Here is a 20,982-nt window from a genome sequence, read left to right on the forward strand (position 1 = left end):
TAGGATTTTAAATTCAATTCTGGATTTTACAGGGAGCCAGTGCAGCGAAGCTAAAACAGGAGAAATATGATCTCGTTTCTTAGTTCCTGTTAGTACACGTGCTGCTGCATTCTGAATTAGCTGAGAGTTTTTCAGGACTACACCCACCACCAACTCACTAAGGCAATGGTTATTTGGACCCTGCTACAGTATAGCATTGTAGTAAATACGTATGAGGCCAAACATAGCAATAATCCACTTTAATCATTTACTTTATTCATATGAAGACGTGATTCACCTTTTAACTAACGAGATGTAACCCTTACCTTTACCTCTCCTTAACTGCCTTACAATTTATAGCTAGCTAAATGCTAACATAGCATTTTCTTTGAGGCTTCTGCTTCCAGGCCAAGAAACAAAGGGGACTGATCATGTAGGTATGGTGGGCGAGTCATGTGGCTGGTTGGCGACTTATGTAGCAGCTCCAGCTGCAGCTTTACCGACTCATGCAGAGGCATCAAGATATTGAAGACCAGTCAGAGCAGACTGGGCTTTTTTGGGAGGAATGCTTAAAGAGACAGCTGCTAAAATGGACAGCTCAGGAGGAGGGTGAACACAGGTGTTCCAGCACAGACCAGAAGAATAAAGTGTTTTTGAAAATTAAAGCGTGTAAACATGTTTCAGTAGAAACCTTAGATACAAGTATAAAATGAGCATATTACACCCTCTTTAGTAATGATACTCCTGGAGAGCAGCTTGAATCCTGACCAGAGTGCACCCACTCATTGAAAACCGAGGAGGGCGACTGGTCGACACGTCGGCTTCGACTAAACATCTGCTGCTGATTGTGTGGATAATTAAACAGAGCAGAGCTCACAGCAAAACTCCATCTTGTTATTTAGGGACAATCTGCTTTGGGGGGCTGAATGATTTACAGCTTGAGCAGTCATGTGTCACATCAGCGCTGATCCTCCACAACAAAACATTAATTTACTGGGATTGCTTTCCGCTGAGAGTTTTTAATTTGTTCGTAGTGTTTTGTTCGACGAGTGAAAAGAATTTTAAGCATTAATTTCTGTGAGTGTCAGATTTCCCAAAGCGCAGTTATGGATACCAAATTGTGCTGGGTCATTTAATCTCTTTCGTGCATCAGTCCTTCTATCTCTTTGTGTAATGATATTGTCTGCCAGATCTTCTGGGACTCCACAACCATTTAATAGAGGAGTATTGCCTTTTCGGGGTATCTCTTTCATTTTATTGAGTCCTTGTTTGCAGACTGCCGTTAAGACTTCATGATCAATCTCTGAAATGTTACAATTCTAATTAAAATACCACAGGGAGACATATTAAGTGCAGAAATGTGTTAGAGCACCTGCAGCACGTTTTAACATCAAATTATCTTCATAAATTTATATGTAGTTTAATTATTAAAACTGTACATGCAGGACCATACTTGAATTCAGCCACGTGATTCAGAATAGCCTGTGTTTTTGTATGTGTGCCCATGTACCGTATTTCAGTTTGACCTGTACAGAAAGAGCCTAATTGAATCGACAGCAGAGGCTCCAGCAGTAACATGGAGCAGATGTGGGCTGACAGGCGAGTGAGTGAGGCTGGTGATTTTGGGGGCTGGGTAGGGATGTGCATAAGCAGTGTGCTTGAAAACCCCAACTGGAGTGAAACTGGTAGAGACTCTACTCAAGCACGCAATCTCCTTTTCAGCACAACCTGTCATAAACCAAAACTGCACATCATTTCAGTCCAAATACAATCAGATGTCTGAACTCTCCAGACCCAGGCCTCCTGCTGTGTGTATACTGTTGTACAGCGGGTGAATCAGTTGGTGTTGAGTTGACATATGAAAGGCTCCAGAGTGCGACCAGAAACCTGTCAAGTGCGACTGAACATTTTCATTGGTCACACTGGTGCGCCTGACTTTTAGCAGGTTTGTCTCTGTGTGTATGTGTGTAGCATTTTTTCCCCACCTGCATTCTGCAAAGACCTACCCCTTCTCTGCCTCTGATTGGCTCTGACTCTTATATTGTTCTTCACTGAATGCGGGAATGTGTTTATGGTTGAATCCTGGGACTGTACTACTCCTCGAGTGGCATCACAGTCTTAAAACATATTGGTACTATTGATTGTTTATTCAACAATACAACTGCTGCAGTGCCTGTTACATCGGCAGAGGTACCCACTCCACCCCTCGTAAAATGCCTAATCCTCACCCAACATCTTTAGCGCAGTGTTGCAGTCAAGACCACCTAAACGAAGACCAAGTCATGACCAAGACCAGACCAGTACAAGTCCTACACTGCAGGACACACTTAGGATTAAATGTGGAATATGCAAACCAAAACCAACTGGATTTGAAAGATCTACATTCCCATAAAACTCCCATAGAAATAAATCAAGATTCCTCTTCATTCGTCTCTTTATTTGCTACATATCTACTGTATATGTATGTGTAGGTGCTGTATCTGATTTGTCTTCATTAAATCATCAAAATTGTAGAGGTGAATTTCATGTATGGGAATTAACCTTTGTTTCTATGGGCAAACAGTAAGGGGCTGAAATGAACTTTACTGTCTCTGTTCATCACTGCTTTAGTGATATCCCCACAGTTGTTGACTTGACCGGTCTTGACAGAGTCCTCTTTATCTGAGACAGAGACAAGACCAAGTAAAAATGCAGTTGAGTGTGAGACGAAACCGAGACTTTCAAAAAGTGGACTTGAGACCAAGACTGATCTTTAGCACTACAACACTGCTTTGACGTTAGTCAGTTACGTAATATGTAAAGAAATTACAGATATGTATGGGAACTGGGCAGCACAGCGGTGTAGTGGTTAGCATTGTCGCCTCACAGCAAGAGTGTTCCTGGTTCGAATCTAGGGTGGGGGAGCCCTTCTGCGCAGAGTTTGCATGTTCTTCTTGTGTCAGTGGGAGTTTTCTCCGGGTACTCCGGCTTCCTCCCACAGTCCAAAGACATGCAGGTTAATTGGTGACTCTAAATTGCCCGTAGGTGTGAATGTGAGTGTGAATGGTTGTCTGTCTCTATGTGTCAGCCCTGTGATAGTCTGGTAACCTGTCCAGAGTGTACCCCACCTCTTGCCCAATGTCAGCTGGGATAGGCTTCAGCACACCCTTGACCCCCAACAGAAGAAGTGGTTATGGAAAATGAATGAATGGGAACTGACCAAAAGGTAGCCCAAACGTAAAAACCTTGGGCGCACCAGTGCAACCAATGTAAAAAGCTAGTCTGGAGCCCTGATGTGTACAGACCTAAGGAAAGACTCTTTGCAAAAGTAAAAGTTAAGGAAATAAATTAGAGAGTGAATCCATTGTCCAAATAGTTGCTTATTAAGTTTTGTTGATGGACTTGCCATTGACTAATCGTTTTGTGGCGTTATCCACATCACTCTCCAAGTAGTGCTTTAAATTCCACCTTGCTGCTGAGTCATTCGTGCACACATGGAATAACACAGTCAACACTAGCAAAACTTTAACAGGCAATCTACACCAGAAACACCTTCTTCACTCCCACCCAGTAGTATTTCCTTGTATCAGTGGTAGTAAAATAAATATTCCCAGATGGCTTTCAACAGTCAATGAATACAGTGTCTTTCTCTATGTAATGTTACCAGTAGTTTTCTTTTGCCGGCTGCCATGTGTCTTTCGGCTGACCACAGACCAGCCTGTGATGTCACTCCTCTCTCCATTGCAGCGTTCCAACCTCAGGCACCTCGTTATCCTTGGAGCCCGGCCACGGCAGTGTTGGGTTAAACCCACACCGTGGGCCGCAGCCAGAAGCTGACTGACACACAGAAACAGCACAGCACGCAATACTGAACTGAATGAACTGCAGGGGCCGAGACTCTTGCATGTTTTCATGTCGTCAAACACACATTAACACCTCAGACCCCTATTTGCCTTTGGGAGCCCTGAGATATCATCTTTAGGAGCGATAATTGAAATCTCTAACTAATAACATTGCATGTGGAGAAATTGTAGTAATGATGATGAAAATTTGCATTTTCACTTATAAATGGGAGCATTGGGATCATTTTTACTCAATTAAACAGTTGCTCATTATAATGTGGAACCCTGTCGAGATGAGAAATGCTTTTCTGTGAAGACTGTGTGTGCATGTTTGTATACATGCAGAGTGCTTCATAGTGAAATTCAAAAGCAAAGAGAAACCATTGTTTTGGTCCAAAAGAAATTTTTGTTTTTGTCTTTTTCCCTCACTGACGCCTTTGCCAGCATGCGTTGTTGGCATTATACAATCTGACTCTAAGGGCTAGTGTACGATTTCCCAGCAGCCTCTCTGTCTCCAGCTTATGCTTTCCATACCCACACCAAGATACAGTATGATCCAAGCAAAGCCATAGTGCCCCGATGACGTCACTCAAGTCTTCCGCAAAACATAAACTCACAGGCCAAATCACAAGCACATGCGGTATGTAGAGCCAGAGCACACACCCATGTTTTCAAGCTTTCATAAACCGTCTCAGCTGACACGTGCATTTAGGTAGAAGAGGTTTGTAACCCTGGCATGTAACAGTCAGCCATAGTCATAGTCTTGTTTGCTTAAATCTCTTGCAAGTTTCTCATCACGTAAACAGGAAGACAAACTAATCGTCTCTTATTTTACTGTCACAAATTGTGAGCTAATTTTCCAAATGCACACAGTTGCCTCCTCTCTAGTAAGAAAGTAGCAACAACTGAAAAGGGTAGGAAAGAGCATGCTCTGAACGGAAAGTGTGTTCTGCTTAAGGACACACTGAGAGTGGAAGAGGGGAAATCGAAAGGGGAATATAGATCGCCAGAGCAGGTTGGGAAGATGGAAAGGGTTTCAGGGGAGGGGATAAGGATGATAGGTTGAGGAGGAGAGTGTGCAAGCGTGTCGAAGAGGGCAGAGTGGAGAGGGGGGAACCGGAACAGAATCTGCAAATGTATTATTCAAAGGGAGAGATTATTGCAGGCTTGTGGTTTCATCTCATTTTGCTCTTATTGACAGGAAGCTTCAAGAGGGAATTGGGGTGTCCCATTGCATGCTTCCATGCTTTCGATTCAAGGAGAACGGTACATATAGCTGCGGGAAAGAATAAAGGAAGAAGTCAGGCATGTACTGCATGTTGTCCGCTGGTGAATCATACCTAATTCGTGTCCATATATTGATGCTGCAGGTGTAACAGTAACCTGTGAGTGTGAGCAGATGTGCTAAAATCAATAACTTCTGGCACAGCTGAGACGGAACAGTTGCACTGCAGGCATTAGACTTTTCTCCCCCTAATTGAAATGCATTTGGCAGTAGTGGGGAGATGTTTGGCACTACATCACAGAGGCAGTTGTGAAACTTCCACTTCTCATGGTACACGTCCCTTTGGTAAATCGCTTGATTTATGTGGATATTAAAATTCCACTCAATCTTGACAAATGGTGTTTAATGATGGCATGGTGGCTGAAAGATAAGCAATAAACTTGGACGTATAGCACTGTCCAGCAAATAGTATATTTTATTCTTACTGCAGACTTGTATTTCATACTTGGCTGGTTAAATATGCATCGGTCATCACCACAGAGCACAGCTTCGAAGTCATTTTGCACTCGCAGTATTTGCTTTCCCATCAGAGTTGGTAATCACACCACCGCAGTGGAGTCTGTCTTAATAAGTAAAAATGTTTGATGCTTATTGCAGGTCAGAGTGTCAGTTTCAACACAGTAGTCACTCACTTCCTTTATCTCTGCTTTCCGGCGGCCGGAGCAGAGATCGATCCTCTCACTCTTGTTCAGACGTGACCTGATGTTTAGAGTGCAAATGCTCTAGTTAAAGTGCTGCATGCACGACAACATGATTAATGCAAGTAGCTGATCAATTAATGGCCGCTAACACACACAGGTTAGGCTTTGTTATTCTAACATACATATATCTACTTCTGCTTGCATCCTCGCAGACACAAAAACAGATGTGCAAATCCAACTATGTAAATCATATTGTTTGTTCTCCAAGGACACCTCTGCAATATATGCTCAAAGAACAAGACGATAGATGGTGTGACATCACTTTAAGTCATTCAGCACACAAAACATGGACTGTGCTCATCATCAAAACAACACCACAAATCTGTTGCTCAAACAGCATCGTTGTTGCGTTATGTAATTGATGGCATTTCTCTTCCTCCCTGGGGCAGTGATGATTAATATAACAATAGCTACTGCAGCAAGTTCCCACATCTTCCATGTGACATGCATTGTAAGCTCCTCACTACAGAAATGCGGCAGTGCAGCTAGTTTGCTCAAAGTGGGATTGCTGCTCGGATGGCTGCATGTGTAACCTGAGAAGTAAAGTTTTTCCTCACAGAATGAAAAATACATCTTATTTGGGCAATTATAATTGATTATGGATATTATCCTAGCTACAGCAGGGAGGCAGTTTGGCAGTCTGGCAGTTTGGGTAAATGTTTTTCCTAAACAGAAACAGAGCTTTCTTGTCTATACTTTCCCCCCATTTTAGAAAGTGATGAAAATGCTACAGTCATTGCAGTGGCAAAGGGAGTCCCAATTCACTAGAGCGCAGAGGAGGCTGGTGGGGCTTCTTTCTGCTCCAGCTAGTGTGCACTGAACCCCTGTCTATAAAGCCTAGAAAGGCTGAGCATCAGAGACCCGTTTCCATTAATCATTTCCATTCGATTCCATCGTTGAACAGCCATAATGATGACAGCTCTGCACTCAGTGATGCTTGATGTTGTAAAGAAGACCTTGACTCACCTCCTCAGCAGTTTCTGTGTTTAAAAAATCACCTCTGTGAGAAGCCGGGAAGACTTTGCATCTACTTTTGTGCAGCATCAGGGTCGTAAATTTGTTCCCCATTTTAAGGCAGTCGCTGTTCTTACATTGTAATATCTACAGTTACTGCATATGTGTCCTCGGTGACAGTGATTTAGTGATAATATGTCCTCAACTGACTAACATTGAGACCCTTTTAATGCTAATGTGCTTTGGGTGTCAATGATCGGACATTTTTGCCTGGTCTTGATTGACACTATAGTTTGAAAATGGCATCTTTGTCCTTGATGATGATGCGTGTGTAATAATGCATAATGCATTTTATCCTTTAATGATACACCAACAACAAAAAAAACATCTCACCGTTGCTTACATATTCTTGTTTTATCAGTATTTATCTCAGGTGGGTTTGAAGGCTTTTCCTGCTGCCATGTGCTTCCATATTAAGCTATGGTTGACATCTAGCTGGTCATAAATATTTGTGAGGAAGTGTAAATAGGAAGGAGGCGTGGGATAAGGAAATGACCTCCAGCGCACTTCACACACACCCCATCCTGCTGGTGTCAGTGCAGAAGCATCACCATGAGCCATGTGTGGGCTCCTGGAAGCCCTCATTAGCCCTTATAGGCAGCTCTGCCACACACTGCAGGGGTTTCTGGGGGATTTAATAACACCGAGTGTCATTCATCATGGTGGTGTGAGTGATTTACATGGACCAGCATGCATTTCTGCAGGGTCACATGTAATGTTATAAATCCTAGATTCCTTTGAGGTGTCCTCATGAGTGAACGGATGTGATACCAAATCCGCAGAAGGCTTGTGTAAAACGTTTTTCCTCGTGTCTCTCAAGGTATTTCGGGGATCATTTTTGTTTCTTTTGTACTTCTTGAACAGGGGATGTCATGCTAATGTGCCCATTCCCACGCTGCTCCTCTGAAAACATCTGTGCCTCAGATCCTTCTTCTTTGACGCTGCAGCTGACTGTTAATACTCCTTTGCTTTAAAGGGCCTCGAGTGTCCTATTGTCATGACGGAAGCAGAAACAAAGAGAATTAAGTATTCTCATCGGCCCAATAAAATAAAACCAGCTACACGCAGAGCAGGTCCTTTCTGGCCTGCAGCCAAATCCTCCATTAGAGTCTTGTGTAAAAAAAACTATTGGCTGTGTGTGTGTGTGTGTGTGTGTGTGTGTGTGTGTGGTCGTTTGGGGTTTGGTTATTGCAGAAAGAGCTACGAGCAGGCTGCACCTAAAGGTATGGATTTCTTGACTTCGACTGAAAGCAGAAATATGAACAGGAGTAATGCTCTTAAAGCTGCAGTTGGTAACTTTGATATTAAATAACTTTTTTCATGTTTTCCGAAACTGTCACTGTATTTACACAGGACTGAATCAGACAGATAATCTGTGAAAAAAAATCATAATCCTCTGCTTATTCTGTAGCCTCATAGCATTTCTTCTTTTGAGATTATTTTTATGGCTTTAGCTTTTATTAGACAGGATGGTATAAAGCGTGAAAGGGAGAGAGCGAGAGAGAGGGGCGACAACATGCAGTAAAGGGCCCGAACCGAACCCACAACCGCCATGGTAATGACACCCTCCCCACATATGGGATGCCTGCTCCACCCACTGGACGCCCCGCCTCATAGCATTTCTAATGGCCTTACTGCATGTGAACTAAAACAACCAACGAACCAACCAGCAGTCTCTGACGCAGCTGTCAATCATGTCAGTCACTCCTTGTGAAATGCAGTCAGAGATTCTATTATTGCATTGCCTATTTTTCCACTTCAGATGTTTTCAGACTTCATGTTTTAGTGTACTGTTTAGCTGTAAAATGAGAAAGTTGCTCCGGCCGATGTGCGGTGCTTGGCACTCCATTTTAGCTCTATCCAACATGGCGGTCACTAAAGCCCCGTTTCCACCAAACACTTTCTGTATGGTACCTTTGGAGCCAAAAGTAAACCTTCAGACATGGTACCTAGACCCTAGCGTTTCCACCGCAAACAGTACTCTTAAATGTGGGCGCGGTTGTTGTCACTCACTGCTCTGTCTAGCACTCACTTGGCCCAGTGAATTTACGTTTTTTTTTTCTCTCAGACTCCAGCTGCTGTGAGAGGCAGCAAAACATCCTTTCATTTTGTAGTGACAGTCTACTAATAAAACTCTCCACAGTATGAACAGTGAGCCTCAAAACCAGCCACAGCTCAGCCCTGAGCAGAGTGACTGTCCTCTACTGACCAATCAACAGACTGCATTGTTCACAGCTCCACCTTTTAGTGCCAGATCTGTGTGCTAGGTACCCCAACGGAAGGGGGACCAAAAATGGGGATGGTATTGAACGCTTCCATTGGTACCATCCACAACTTTTCACAGTGGAAACTGAAAAAAAGCGTACTGAACTGAACTGTACTGTACTGCTCGGTGGAAACGGGGCTAAACGTTCTCATTTTACAGCTGAACAGTACACTAAAATATGCTTTTGAAAACATTTGAGGCAAGAAATATGCAATGCAGTTACAGAATTTTGCTCCGTATTTAATCAACTCTGCCTAGTTTGACAGTTTAACCTCTGTTCATGGACTGATTAACATGATTGACAGCGGCGTTAGAGACTTCTCGGCTCTGACTGGCTGTTTCCGGTGTGCCGCAGTCTGATTCTATTGAATGCCATTACAGGCAGTAGGCAGAGAAGAGGGACATGATTTTGTCACAGACTATCTGTCTAATGTACTTCTCTCAGAATATAGTGACATTTTCAGCAAATATGACACAAAGATATTTTCATATAAGTTACCAACTGCAGCTTTAAGAGAAGAAGCAGAACGACAAGCAGTTCTGGTAACCTTTATGTTACTGACTGACAGATGGTGGGTTGGAGTTTTGATTGGCACCAAATTCCACCCAAAAACTTGAGAATCAATGAGAGACGCCAGAATTTTTCTTCAGTGTTGGAGAATGCCAAAAGAATCCATACTTGTGTGAAAGTCTGCAGGGGCGTTCAGTGTCCTGGGGCAGCTGGAGTTCAGGGGCTTAAACCTGAGAGCCAGTGTAGATGGGTGAAGAAATAACAGACCCCCAGTGATTTAAACCATATATATAATCTGTATGTAATCCAATATGTTCTTAGTGTTGTGTTTGCACACCGTGTGTGGGCTCAGAATTTCATTTTTCATCCATTGTAAATGTTTCTAAGGTGCTCCGTCTCCAAACCTCTGACAAAACATCATCAGTTCAGAAGATGTAATGCAGGTCCTCTTTAAACCATACATCACTTGCAGTCTGACTCCTATTATTTTGTCATTAGAGACCTCCAGGAGAGTCAGCCCTGCTCCTCAAGCTGTGGCTGATGGTATTTTTAGAAATGACTCCTACAGCAAGAGGATGAGATAATCAGCGGGTATTGTGACCTTGCCTCTGCAGAAGAGGTGTGCAAGGGCGGGACGAGGTGCTTTTATTTAGTCTGAAACAGATAAACAAATGCCTGCAGATGAAGTTGGGCAGTGATACAAAAGTCGACTCCTCTCAGGCAGATACTCTTTTATACCTTTAAGATAAAAGTCTGAGCAGCTGACCGATAAGCAGGGGGACGAGGGTGAATGGACGCACAGCACACAGTTGAAGTTGACAGATAACAGGCCATACCTGCAGTGCAAGCCAAGTAGGAACTATTTCAGGGCCAGGTTTTTTATATTTCCAATAAACTTTCTTTTGTGTTATTGTGTTCTGTAGCGTTTTATCGCTCCACTCGATCTCGGCTCTCTCTATTGACCTGTTAAAAGAATGATGTTTTGTTAGGAAACTGTTGGATCTAACTTTCATTAACTGCGGCCGTTTGTTTTTCCCCAGCAACCAGACCTTGAACGCCACATGCTCACCGGCATGCTCACACTTACAATATGGATGCCAGGTGTTTACTGTTGAAGCTTTAATGAGAAAATCAAATATTTAGAGCTTTAAACAGTCGACTCAACAAAACACTGGCCCGTTGTCCCTCGTGTAGATTGTTCAGCAGATATACTTGCTCTTTACGAGAGGAGATGAAGAGGTATGTGCTCCACGCCGTGATGTGGTGTGACTCCTGGTCTATCCTGAGCATCTTTTGAATGATAAGGCCATCTTGAACCAATTACATGGACTGTTAGCTCTGTCTGAACCCTCAGCAGACTCTGCTCTTAGTCGTTTAGTAGAGCACGCCACAAGGTTAAAGGATAATTTGCCCGATAGGGATTAGATACCTGGAAAACTTCAACAAGTGAAGATATAAAATGAGCAGGTTACTCATCCGTGTCTCAGAGTAGATGTTGCATCGTAAACTTAGATGTGAATGAGCTTAAGTGAATAGAAACATTTGCTCACATATTAGACCCAAAGCTTTATAGGCTTAAATGGATGAAGTGTACTATGGAGGCTTAAAGATTCAGTGTGTAGGATTTAAGGGGATATATAAGCAGAAATGGGATGTATCAGAAAAACTGTGTATTCTTTAGTGTATTATCACCTGAAAGTTAGAATTGTTGTGTTTTGGTTATCTTAGAATTCGCCGTTTTTACCTACATAGGGAGCGGATCCTCATCTACAGAGTCCGCCATGTTGTGCAGCCATGTTTGTACAGTAGTTCAGAATGGACAAACCATACACTGACTCTAGATAGGGCCAGTCGCATTTTTGAATTTTCACAATGGCCACTGTAGTCACCGCGATGAGGGGCTGGTTGCTCCGAGTGATGAAATTCTAAAAAAATTCTTAGAATTGTGACTTTTTCTTAAGACTAGGTCCTTGTAAAGGTAAAAGTTATTCACAGAGCATCTTAAACCTTAAAAGAGCTCCTAAGGTGAAAAACTGTTAGATGCAGGGAGGAGGACTTTTCAGAGGCTTAAGAGTTTCTTAATCAGAGGAGAAAAGAGAGGTCGGAGAAATATTTTCCAAACACTGGATGACAGTGAGTTAATGAAATGCTACAGATTAGATTGTGTAGGGATAATATGTGTGGTTGATGTCATTAGGGATACGCACACATCATCATCAACCTTCCATCAGCAGAGTGACTAACACAGTAACAATGACAACACTTTCACAGTCAGCAGTTCATTTCATTTCCACTGGGTGTCCACACCTTGCAGGCTCACAAAAAGGGCGTGTCTGTGACAACCAATCACATCTGTTAAAGGAATGCATCACACCTAGCAGCCGGGTCAAACATACCTCCTCACTAAGATAAAAGTCCCTTCCTTGCTCAGAGCTGCTCTGACAACTTTCCTAAATCACTCCTAATCTAGGACTCTTAGGGGCTGTCCACACCAACGCGGGTATTTATAAAACCGTGACTCTTTGCTCACGGTTTGGCCTTTCATCCACACGTAACCGCAGTTTTGGGCCCCTGTAACCGGAGTTATTTGTAACCGGAGTCCAGGGTGAACTTTTTGGAAAAGTCTGGTGTCAGCAGTCATGTGTGGACAGGATAACCGCAGTTATGTTGTCTCATCTCCACTGTATGACGTCACAGCTTGCGACGTAAACAGAAAACAGCTGTGTTATTACCCGATCCAGTGTGTGCGAGAGACGATTTGAGGATGGACCTAAACAAAATACTGCTGCTATTTAGCAGCATATCAGCACTTTGTGGCTGTATCATACAACTAACGCTACTCAACCACATCCAGCAACAGAGGCGCAAGAGTGTGCTATTACGGAGACTGCTCCTGCTGCATAATAGTACGCTTGTTGTTGTTTTTCCGGTAATGACGTTTTACTACCTTCTGATTGGCTACAATGGCCTTACAGTTAGGAGTTATATCGCCACCTACTGCTTTGACCTGTGTATTACATTGCTTGGTAGTGGAATTTGCGGTGTCATGTCGATGGAGGTATTTTTACACCGCTCGTATGGATGCAGATTTTTTAAAAACTGGAGGCCAAAAAAGTTCAGTTTTAAAAATACCCGTGCTCGTGTGGACTAGGCCTTAAACCTTACCGGGAGAAGTTTCAGCTGGTTGCAATCTGCAGTACCCTCCTTTAGATACTACTAACTATACTCCTTTAAGGGACTTGTCACATGTATGATTAGGCAGGTATTTTTTCTCCAGTATGACTTTGGTATATACAGTGTGTGTGTGTGTGTGTGTGTGTGTGTGTGTGTGCGTGCAGGGTTCTCAATGACTTTTCACTCCAACCCGCCTGGTTTATAATCACTCTAAAATCTTGAATCAGGGATGTGTTAACTCTGCTCTGATGAATTAATTTCATTAATATTATGTCAGGCAGAAATACCACAGTCATAATGAATGCCTCCTTGGCCTGATTTTAATCACTTAATAGCAGAGTGAATGCAGACGAATGAGCCCTGCTCGGCTGATTCTCATAAACAATCTCCCTCCCTCAAAGTCTGTCGCTGCTGCATCGCTTCAGACTGAATTTTTCCTTGACTATTTGCGATTTCTGAACTCTATGGGTGACTGTGTGTGCTGTACATTATTATTGCTGCCGGCAAAGAAGTAATGGAGTATGTGATTTTATTACAGGGGGTTTAATGTGGTGTAGTGTACCTATTTTTAGCCCACTGCTGGATTACTGAGATTTGATGGAGTCACAGACTGCTGAGTTTGCACCAGTAGCACTCCACCTCAGATGGACTCATTGCGGCATACATCCCCTCTGTCTGCATAATGACACCAGTCCAGTGCTGCCTCTGGTGGACAAAGGAGGGAAATAACACCAAAATGGACTGTGCTCCGTGAATGAATGAGGCAATGGCATTTGGAGTAATGCCCAGGATAAGAGATGCTTAGTTCGTGTTTCTGCTGAGCTGTGCCCAAGTTACTCTCGTGATTGATAGTCAGATGGTGAAGCTCCATAATGAGCAGGTGGCCTACTTTTCCCAGAAAGGCAGCCAGTGCTCCTGATGACCTAATGGTGCAGAGAAAAGAATACCACATTGTGTTTTTCAGGCAATGGAGCCTCTAAATAAATAAAAAAACAACAACTTGTGTGTGATTGTTAGTCTACTGCAGTATGTTAATACTTAATACACACTGTTTTTTTCCTCCACTGCAGTACAAACATCCAGTTAGACTCTCTCCATGTGTAAACTATTGTTTCTCCCCCTCAGGGCTTTCTACCTGGATCAGTCCAACATGCCACCTAGCTCTGCACCCAAAGCTGCCCTCATAGATAAGGTAAGAACAACCTCACACAACCTTGTGCTGCATTCATGACATCATGGAAAAACTGGAGAGCAGGATTAGATCTAAACACTGCAATGTGGAAGTGATTGCATGTGTAACGACTCACAGGATGGCAGACTGATATGTATAATCAAGCAAAGAAGATCGGCAGCAAATACCTGTTTACTTCAGTGAGTGACATCGACTGTGTCAGTGTGAATTTAGACCATATTAGGGTGGGGAATTGTTTAAAATACTGTGATACCAGTACTAATATTAAGTCCCGACACCCAGCCCTACAGTAAATGCATAAAATATTCACCTAATGTTACCTAGAATTACCTAATATTTCCTGTAGTTACCACCAGGAAGCTGACATGAGCATGTTTTCCCAGTAGGCAGCTCTCTTTTGTTGTAAATCTGCATTCAAAGCACAATCTAAATCTACCTGACAGAAGACCACAAACACCTCATACTCAGCAGATCTACTCTTCTTATGCAAATTGCTCATAAACAGCCTGGCAGTGTTTTTATTCCCAAGCTGGACCCACCACTAACCCCTCTCCTTCTGTTTCTGCCCAGTTGATGCGCCCCCTGAATGCTCTTGAGGAGCTGTACCGTCTGATGGAGAGTTTTATCAGTTGCCGCCGCACCGCTGCCTGTCAGTACACCGCCTGCGGGGCTTCCGGAGTGGGGCTGCTCAGTGTGGCCTCTGAGCTCTGCTCGCGTCTGGGAGCCACACACATCGTCATGTGCAACAGCGGTGTGCATCGGTGAGTGAGTGGGCACATATATGCCGCACATACCTTCCAGGCAGCGTATGAACCCGCCTCCAGTTTAATTACACTTTCCTGCTTACCGTTTTCGTTCTTTTGACAGCTCTCTTGCAGTTTTCTTTTCTCTTTCATCTCTTTTGCATTAACACTCCTCTCACCTTTACCACATCTACCAGAGTTTCTCACTGGTTCCCTGCACCTTCTTTTATCCTCTGTCTACCTCTCAATTTCATGAGAACCCTGCCTGCGCTCCTCACCATGGGGATTTTCTATTAATACCCATTTCTCTGCATTAATTACCAGCAGCATATTCTAGTTAATAGGGCCCATTGTTTCTCAGGCCAGATGAGGGACTTTCAAGTAGGTATAGCACTTTACACAGGGAGGAGACAGGTCAATTACTCCCATTCTCATTGAATTCTATATATGGTAGCCTATTTCACCTACAGCTAAGGGCACCATTCATCAATGCATAGGGACAGAAATATCCCGATCGTTTGTCACCACTGATCCCCACCTTTCATCCCTCATCTCTTACTCTGCCCCTTCCCTCCACGCACCCACCTGTCTCTCTGATACCCTTCTTCTTTACCCAGTGACAGTTTCCATATCTCTGCGTCTCAGTCACATGCTCACACACGCCCGCGTTCACGCCTTCGCCGGGTGTGACTGATGGCTTGATAAAGTGCGGCGGATGGAGCCTTGTGGTTGCCTGAGCTCTAATAGAAAGTTCCTGTCCGTGCAATGACTGCTGCTACTTTATTAACCTGCAGCCTGTGTGCGTTTATGTGTGTGTGTGTGTGTGTGTGTGTGTGTGTGTGTGTGTGTGTGTGTGTCTTTGCAATTATACACACTAGCCACAACTCACCCAGGCAGGCAGGCTAAGTGTAGCGTGACACAGCAGGTGACAGGTTCCTGCCATATTTAGGATTATTTGTGAACTGGCTTCCTTCTTAAACACTGTTTTACCCTGCAAAGCTGCAGACTGATGGGCATATTGGATTCACAGGAGAGTGAGTTAGCGAGGCTTTGCCTGAAGAAAGTATCCACAAAATCAATGTCGTAAACTTTGGCCGACAAGCTTTTCGTGTATAGCACCCTTACGATTGACAGAATACAGATTATATACGAATGAACCAATTTCACTCCTTTCTCGAACATTGAAATATTCAAAATGTATTGCTCGTGTAAATGGTGAGCACACAAACTAAATCTGGTATAATTGAAAAAGCTGTGAAACCAAGCCAGTAGATTAGTAATGTGGAAATTGCATTATCAGTGTGGCAGCCTTCTCAGGCACTATTGACTGGATTAGTTGACTTGATGGATGAGTTTTAATAACAGTGAAAGCGTGATATTTTGGGGGCATCAGCATTTTGCAATATGCAGCGCTCCTTTCTTCTCCAGGTTTTTTTTTTTTGTCCATCACCTCCCACAAAAAACATTAAGAGAGGCAAAAGGAGAGTTCGCCGTCTGACAGCAGAACAAAAATGATATCAGAGCAGGGAGAAAATACCACAAGCACAAAGCCTAATCCACACTCCAACTTGCTTTTTAGTCATTATCGTGGAATTTCACAGAGTAGTTATTTCTCAGAAATAAATGTTCGGCCTGTGTGCGCTTCCTCTTTGCTCATTCCTCCTGTTTCTCCATCCTCTCTGTCATTCTTTCCCTTTCTTTGTGTGTGCTGCTCTCTTGTTTCATCTCATTTATCAGAATGGACTTAGCTCTGGATGGAACACAGAGTGTAAATGGGATATGGGTTGGAACAACATAAAACAGATGGGTATAAATCACCTCATACTATCTCACCAGCCCTAATGAAAAGGGAAACCGTGCAGCCTCACAGACACACACTCACACAGATTTTGTGCAGTTCCTTCATCCTGCTCCAGCTGAAGAGATATTTAAAGATCCTCTGTGGGTGAATTTTTTTTCTCTTCCTTTATTGGTGTGGGAAGCTGAAAATGGATGCTTAAAATATTCTGGGGTGGCCTGCGAAAGGACATTCTTTTGCAATTCTCCACCGGGATATCTTTTGGCACATACTGGAGATGATTGTTGAGTTCATTACTTTTATCACATCATGTTACGCCGTCATAAAGTTATGCAACTGGAACTCGGGGGGGCTTTTAAATCTTGATCTGATTGCCTCAAAGTTTGGCTTCTGGCGGCAATAAGTTCCTCATCACACATCTGCTCTTTCTTTTTTTTTAAGTTTTGTTCTCAGTTGGTGTGAAACCCTACCAGAGAGATGGAGATATTAAACAAACAGCTCATATTTCTTAGCGGCCCCATGGCAATGTTACTCTTTGTAACTGCGCCTGGCAGCGTTGGAACTTTGGACAGTTCAATTTGCAGTGAAAAGGCCCTGGATCGATATACTAGTACAGCTTGTTATCATAGAAAGGTCACCAGAAGCCTTGATACTTGTCACAGGCTCTCTAAGGATTTATCCGCATGCTGCCGTCTGCCTGTGTGTGTGTGTGTGTGTGTGTGTGTGTAAAGTTGAGAGAGGGGAAGAGACACAGTGTGTCTAAGTTTGCTGTAACTAATAAATCACACACTCGCGTCAACACTCATTTTACGCACATCACACCCTTATGGCAGTGAGAGCATTTCGCCTCTGCCACAGGAGACACGCTGACTTGTCCTTGGACCCATTTCTCTCGGCTGCAACGAGAAGCATCAATCCTGATGATGATGAGAAACGCGGGAAGTCTTCTCAAGTGCTGAAAGTCCACCGCAAGGTTCTATCCTCTCTTTATGCTCGGTCTAAAGCAAAGATCAGGAGGTTTGTTATTCTCCTGATGCCGTGTGTTTGCTCGCTGTGAGTGACATCTCAGTGGCAAGCGAAATGATTCATTAGCAAGGATATGAGCGAAGGTGATGCGGGAGGAATGTGAAGGCGATGACAAGGTGTCAAGAGGAGCAAAATGCGTACGGGGAGATTTGATATAATCGTACTGAATTCTGCCAGAGCCTCATCATATCTGGATGAAGCCCAGAGTTTGAGTTTGGCATGCTTTTGTTTTCTGTTGATGTTTGTTTCAGTCTACATCTGTTGCAAGGGCGACTTTGATTGCCACGGCAGCATGTTAAAAAAGAGTGAATGAGATAGTGTTGACTGAAAAAGGTGTTTACTGTCACCATAAATGATTTTATTGTGACTGTAGAGGAAGATGGACAACATGTCCCCATGTTCCCCCACTGTACAAAAATAGGCCGAAATATCCAGGATACAGCTGCTGCTGTCTTTGGCTGGTAACGTCAGTTGGAGCCAGTCGTGGGGCTCCCTAAAACTTGCTATTTCACCTGGATCGCTGTGATTTTACAGGATTGTAGCAGTGCATGCTTCTGCGAGCTCGATGATCATCTCAGCCTGTGAGTGCAAGTTCACAAGTTCTCAACTGAATATGATAACCTGCGTGCACCTTTGTAAGAAGGCACAACAAAATTTGAACTATTTAGGTTTTACGTAAATAAGAAGTTGGACTACGGGCTAGTTTCATAAGTGCTATATCGTAGGTAACTGGACTTGATTGCAATTCTTGAAGACATTTCACCTCTCATCCAAGAAGCTTCTTCAGTTCTAGATGACCGGTGCGGAGTCACAGGCTTTAAACCCTGTGTGGGGGTGAACCTTTACAGAGTTGTTGGGGTCACATGTGTGCTCTTGGTTTCAGAGTTTCGTTAAGTTCGCATGTGACAATTGTGACCTCAACTACTCTGAAACCAAGAGCTCACGTGACTTGGATGAGACGCAAAACATCTTCAAGAAACGCAAGCAAGACTAACTGCCTACGATATAGCACTTAGGATTACCGTGACCTGGATGACTGAGAATCTTCACCAACATGGGCTAGTTTTATTTCCAATGCTTGGACACTTAGGCAAACTAGACTAAATAGTACAAATAGTACAATTATATTCCCAAAACTGCACTAACAGGAGCAATATTTTTCTCTATGATCATCCAGCATCATTTAATCTCTCAGTGAGAATCTGATAAATATGCAGACTGTGAGCGAATGTATGAGCTCGACCTGATGTTTTCTCTCTCTGCCCAACAGCTGCACTCTGAGTGTGACACTGGAGCAGGCCATCCTGCTGGCCCGGAACCACGGCCTGCCCCCTCGCTGCATCATGCAGGCCACTGATGTTATGAGGAAGCAGGTATGTCTCACACACACGCATATAGCCTCTCTCTTTATTTCCACTCCTGTTATCACTGCTGCAGTCCCTGCTGTGACATTTCCTCACTCAGAGGGAATTTGTGCTTCAGTCTCTGCATCCAAAATCATTAGATAAACTGTATGCTTCATTGAGTCAAACAAGGCTGCCAAAAGAGTATTAGCAATGAGTTTAACGTTGCATGTAGAGGAGCATCCATGCCGTTTAGCTTCCTTGGTTACTGTTTCCCTCAGACACTATTACTTCAGTGGGAATGCAATTTTTAAAGGCAGCCAAGTAAGTATATTTCTGGGTGATGAAAGAAGTGTCAGCAGCTGTCCACAAGCAAAAATTATTAGCTCTGCTTCTGTCTATATAATACTTTATTTTGCTGTTTCACCCCTATCTGATTTCAATCTTATCAGATATGCATTCACTGCAAACAGAATATGAATTTGACCAAATGAGGCAATAAAAAAAAGAGTAATGAGAAACTGAACAGATTGGTTGAGAGTCTGGAGCTTGTTTGTTTGTCCATGTGTCGTTTTGGGGTCAAGGCAAGGAATTCCCATTACTTTCTCTGCGCGTACGCACTCACCCTACAAAAGGCTCCAGCCATGACCGGCTCCTGGCCCATATCTCAGACAGTCATTAGAAGTTCTGTGAGTGGTGGTTATATTGCTGTTTGCAGTGAGAGGAGAAGTTAGTCGAGAGGCTGAGATCCTGCGGGAGGACAGGCATTTAATTTCTGCACTCAGAGAGCTGGGCTGCCAGCCAGGAGGATGCAACTCTGTGCATTGTGTGACCTTGAGCAATACTGTATGTGTTTGGGAAAAAATCCATCTTGTGGCGGGTGTGGTTTGAGATATTTGTAATGGAATATTAAAAGGTGCAGGTATGGAAATGTGCTGTTTGCCTCCTTGCGGGACACACAACTTTTTTGCTTTGTGTCATTTTTCAAGACACTTCCTGTTATTTTTTTGCATCATCATTGACCGAGACACTGCTGAAAAGAGATGGTTCATTCCAGATAGAGAGCAGAGGGGAGTCTGCTTTGCATTGTCTGACGGTGTGTGTGTCTCCTTGCTCTCAGACATCAGCCGACGAATCTGATGAATATGAATATCACACAGGGTTTTGGATGACGCCTCTTCTTCCTCGCTGAATAGTCATACTTACTGACGAAAAGGTTATCCGCACAGCATCTGGCCCCAGCAGGCCCCATCCATCAAGCCCAGACGACATCATTCAGAATGAGAATGCATGAGTGATTTGGGCAAAATGGGTCCAATAACAGCTTGATTTGTAAACTCCTGCATAGCAATCTCCAATATTTGGTCTGTGCAGGATGAGTATAGTTTACTATATAAAACTACCTCAACTTCTGGGCTTTATTTTGTCCTGTTTCAGCATATGGAAGGAACAAGTTAGAACAGTTTTTATAAGAAAATGTGTTTCAACTTGCAAACCCAACGAAAACTTGGCTGACCAAGATGGCTCAAATTAAATAAACTAGATTCAAATTTCCTCCCTGGTAATATTTATTTCATGTTCTCATTGATGTTCCAACCATTACAGCCTCAGCAGAATATTGAGTTTCAGTTTTCGGCGTAGAGACATCATCTGTACAACAATCAGCTACCAGGTTTGAGTTTTTAAGTGATGCAGGAATGAAAAATGAAAAACAATTATACAAAATACATGCAGCATTTTAAATGCATGACTAACAAGCAGGGATGGACTGTGCATTTTAACATTTGCACATATTTGCACTTTGCTGCTTCTCGGACGGCCATATTTACCATATTTGCTCAATATATCTTTTACTCAATATATCTTTTACTCCGTGTGAACTGTTGTTGTATTCAAGCTAGCAGCAAGGTTTTAATATTGATTCGAGGCTCAAATATAGGATGGATTGCTAAGTGATTCTGTACAGAGTTATATTCCTCAGGGGCTGAATCCTGAAGACTGTGGTAATCCTCTGACTGTTCCTCTAGCATCACCACCATGAGGTTGATATATTTGTTTGATAGGTTGCCATGAAAGAGACAGACAGAATTGTAATAACTCGTAACTGTACTAACTGTGGTTGGCACGGT

The 20,982-nt window shown here is 43.2% G+C and overlaps 1 protein-coding gene across 1 annotated transcript in view; it reads left to right on the forward strand.

Moving 5' to 3' along the window:
- LOC126398161 (phosphatidylinositol 3,4,5-trisphosphate-dependent Rac exchanger 2 protein-like) overlaps positions 1–20,982 on the forward strand; it is a 105,458-nt gene that overhangs the window by 78,411 nt on the left and 6,065 nt on the right. The window contains exons 37-39 of the mRNA XM_050057382.1: positions 13,877–13,943; positions 14,514–14,704; positions 18,781–18,883. Coding sequence (XP_049913339.1) covers positions 13,877–13,943; positions 14,514–14,704; positions 18,781–18,883 — 361 coding nt within the window. The remainder of the gene's footprint in view (positions 1–13,876; positions 13,944–14,513; positions 14,705–18,780; positions 18,884–20,982) is intronic.

The sequence above is a fragment of the Epinephelus moara genome, chromosome 11 (assembly GCF_006386435.1).
Source record: "Epinephelus moara isolate mb chromosome 11, YSFRI_EMoa_1.0, whole genome shotgun sequence".
Lineage (NCBI taxonomy): Eukaryota > Metazoa > Chordata > Actinopteri > Perciformes > Serranidae > Epinephelus > Epinephelus moara.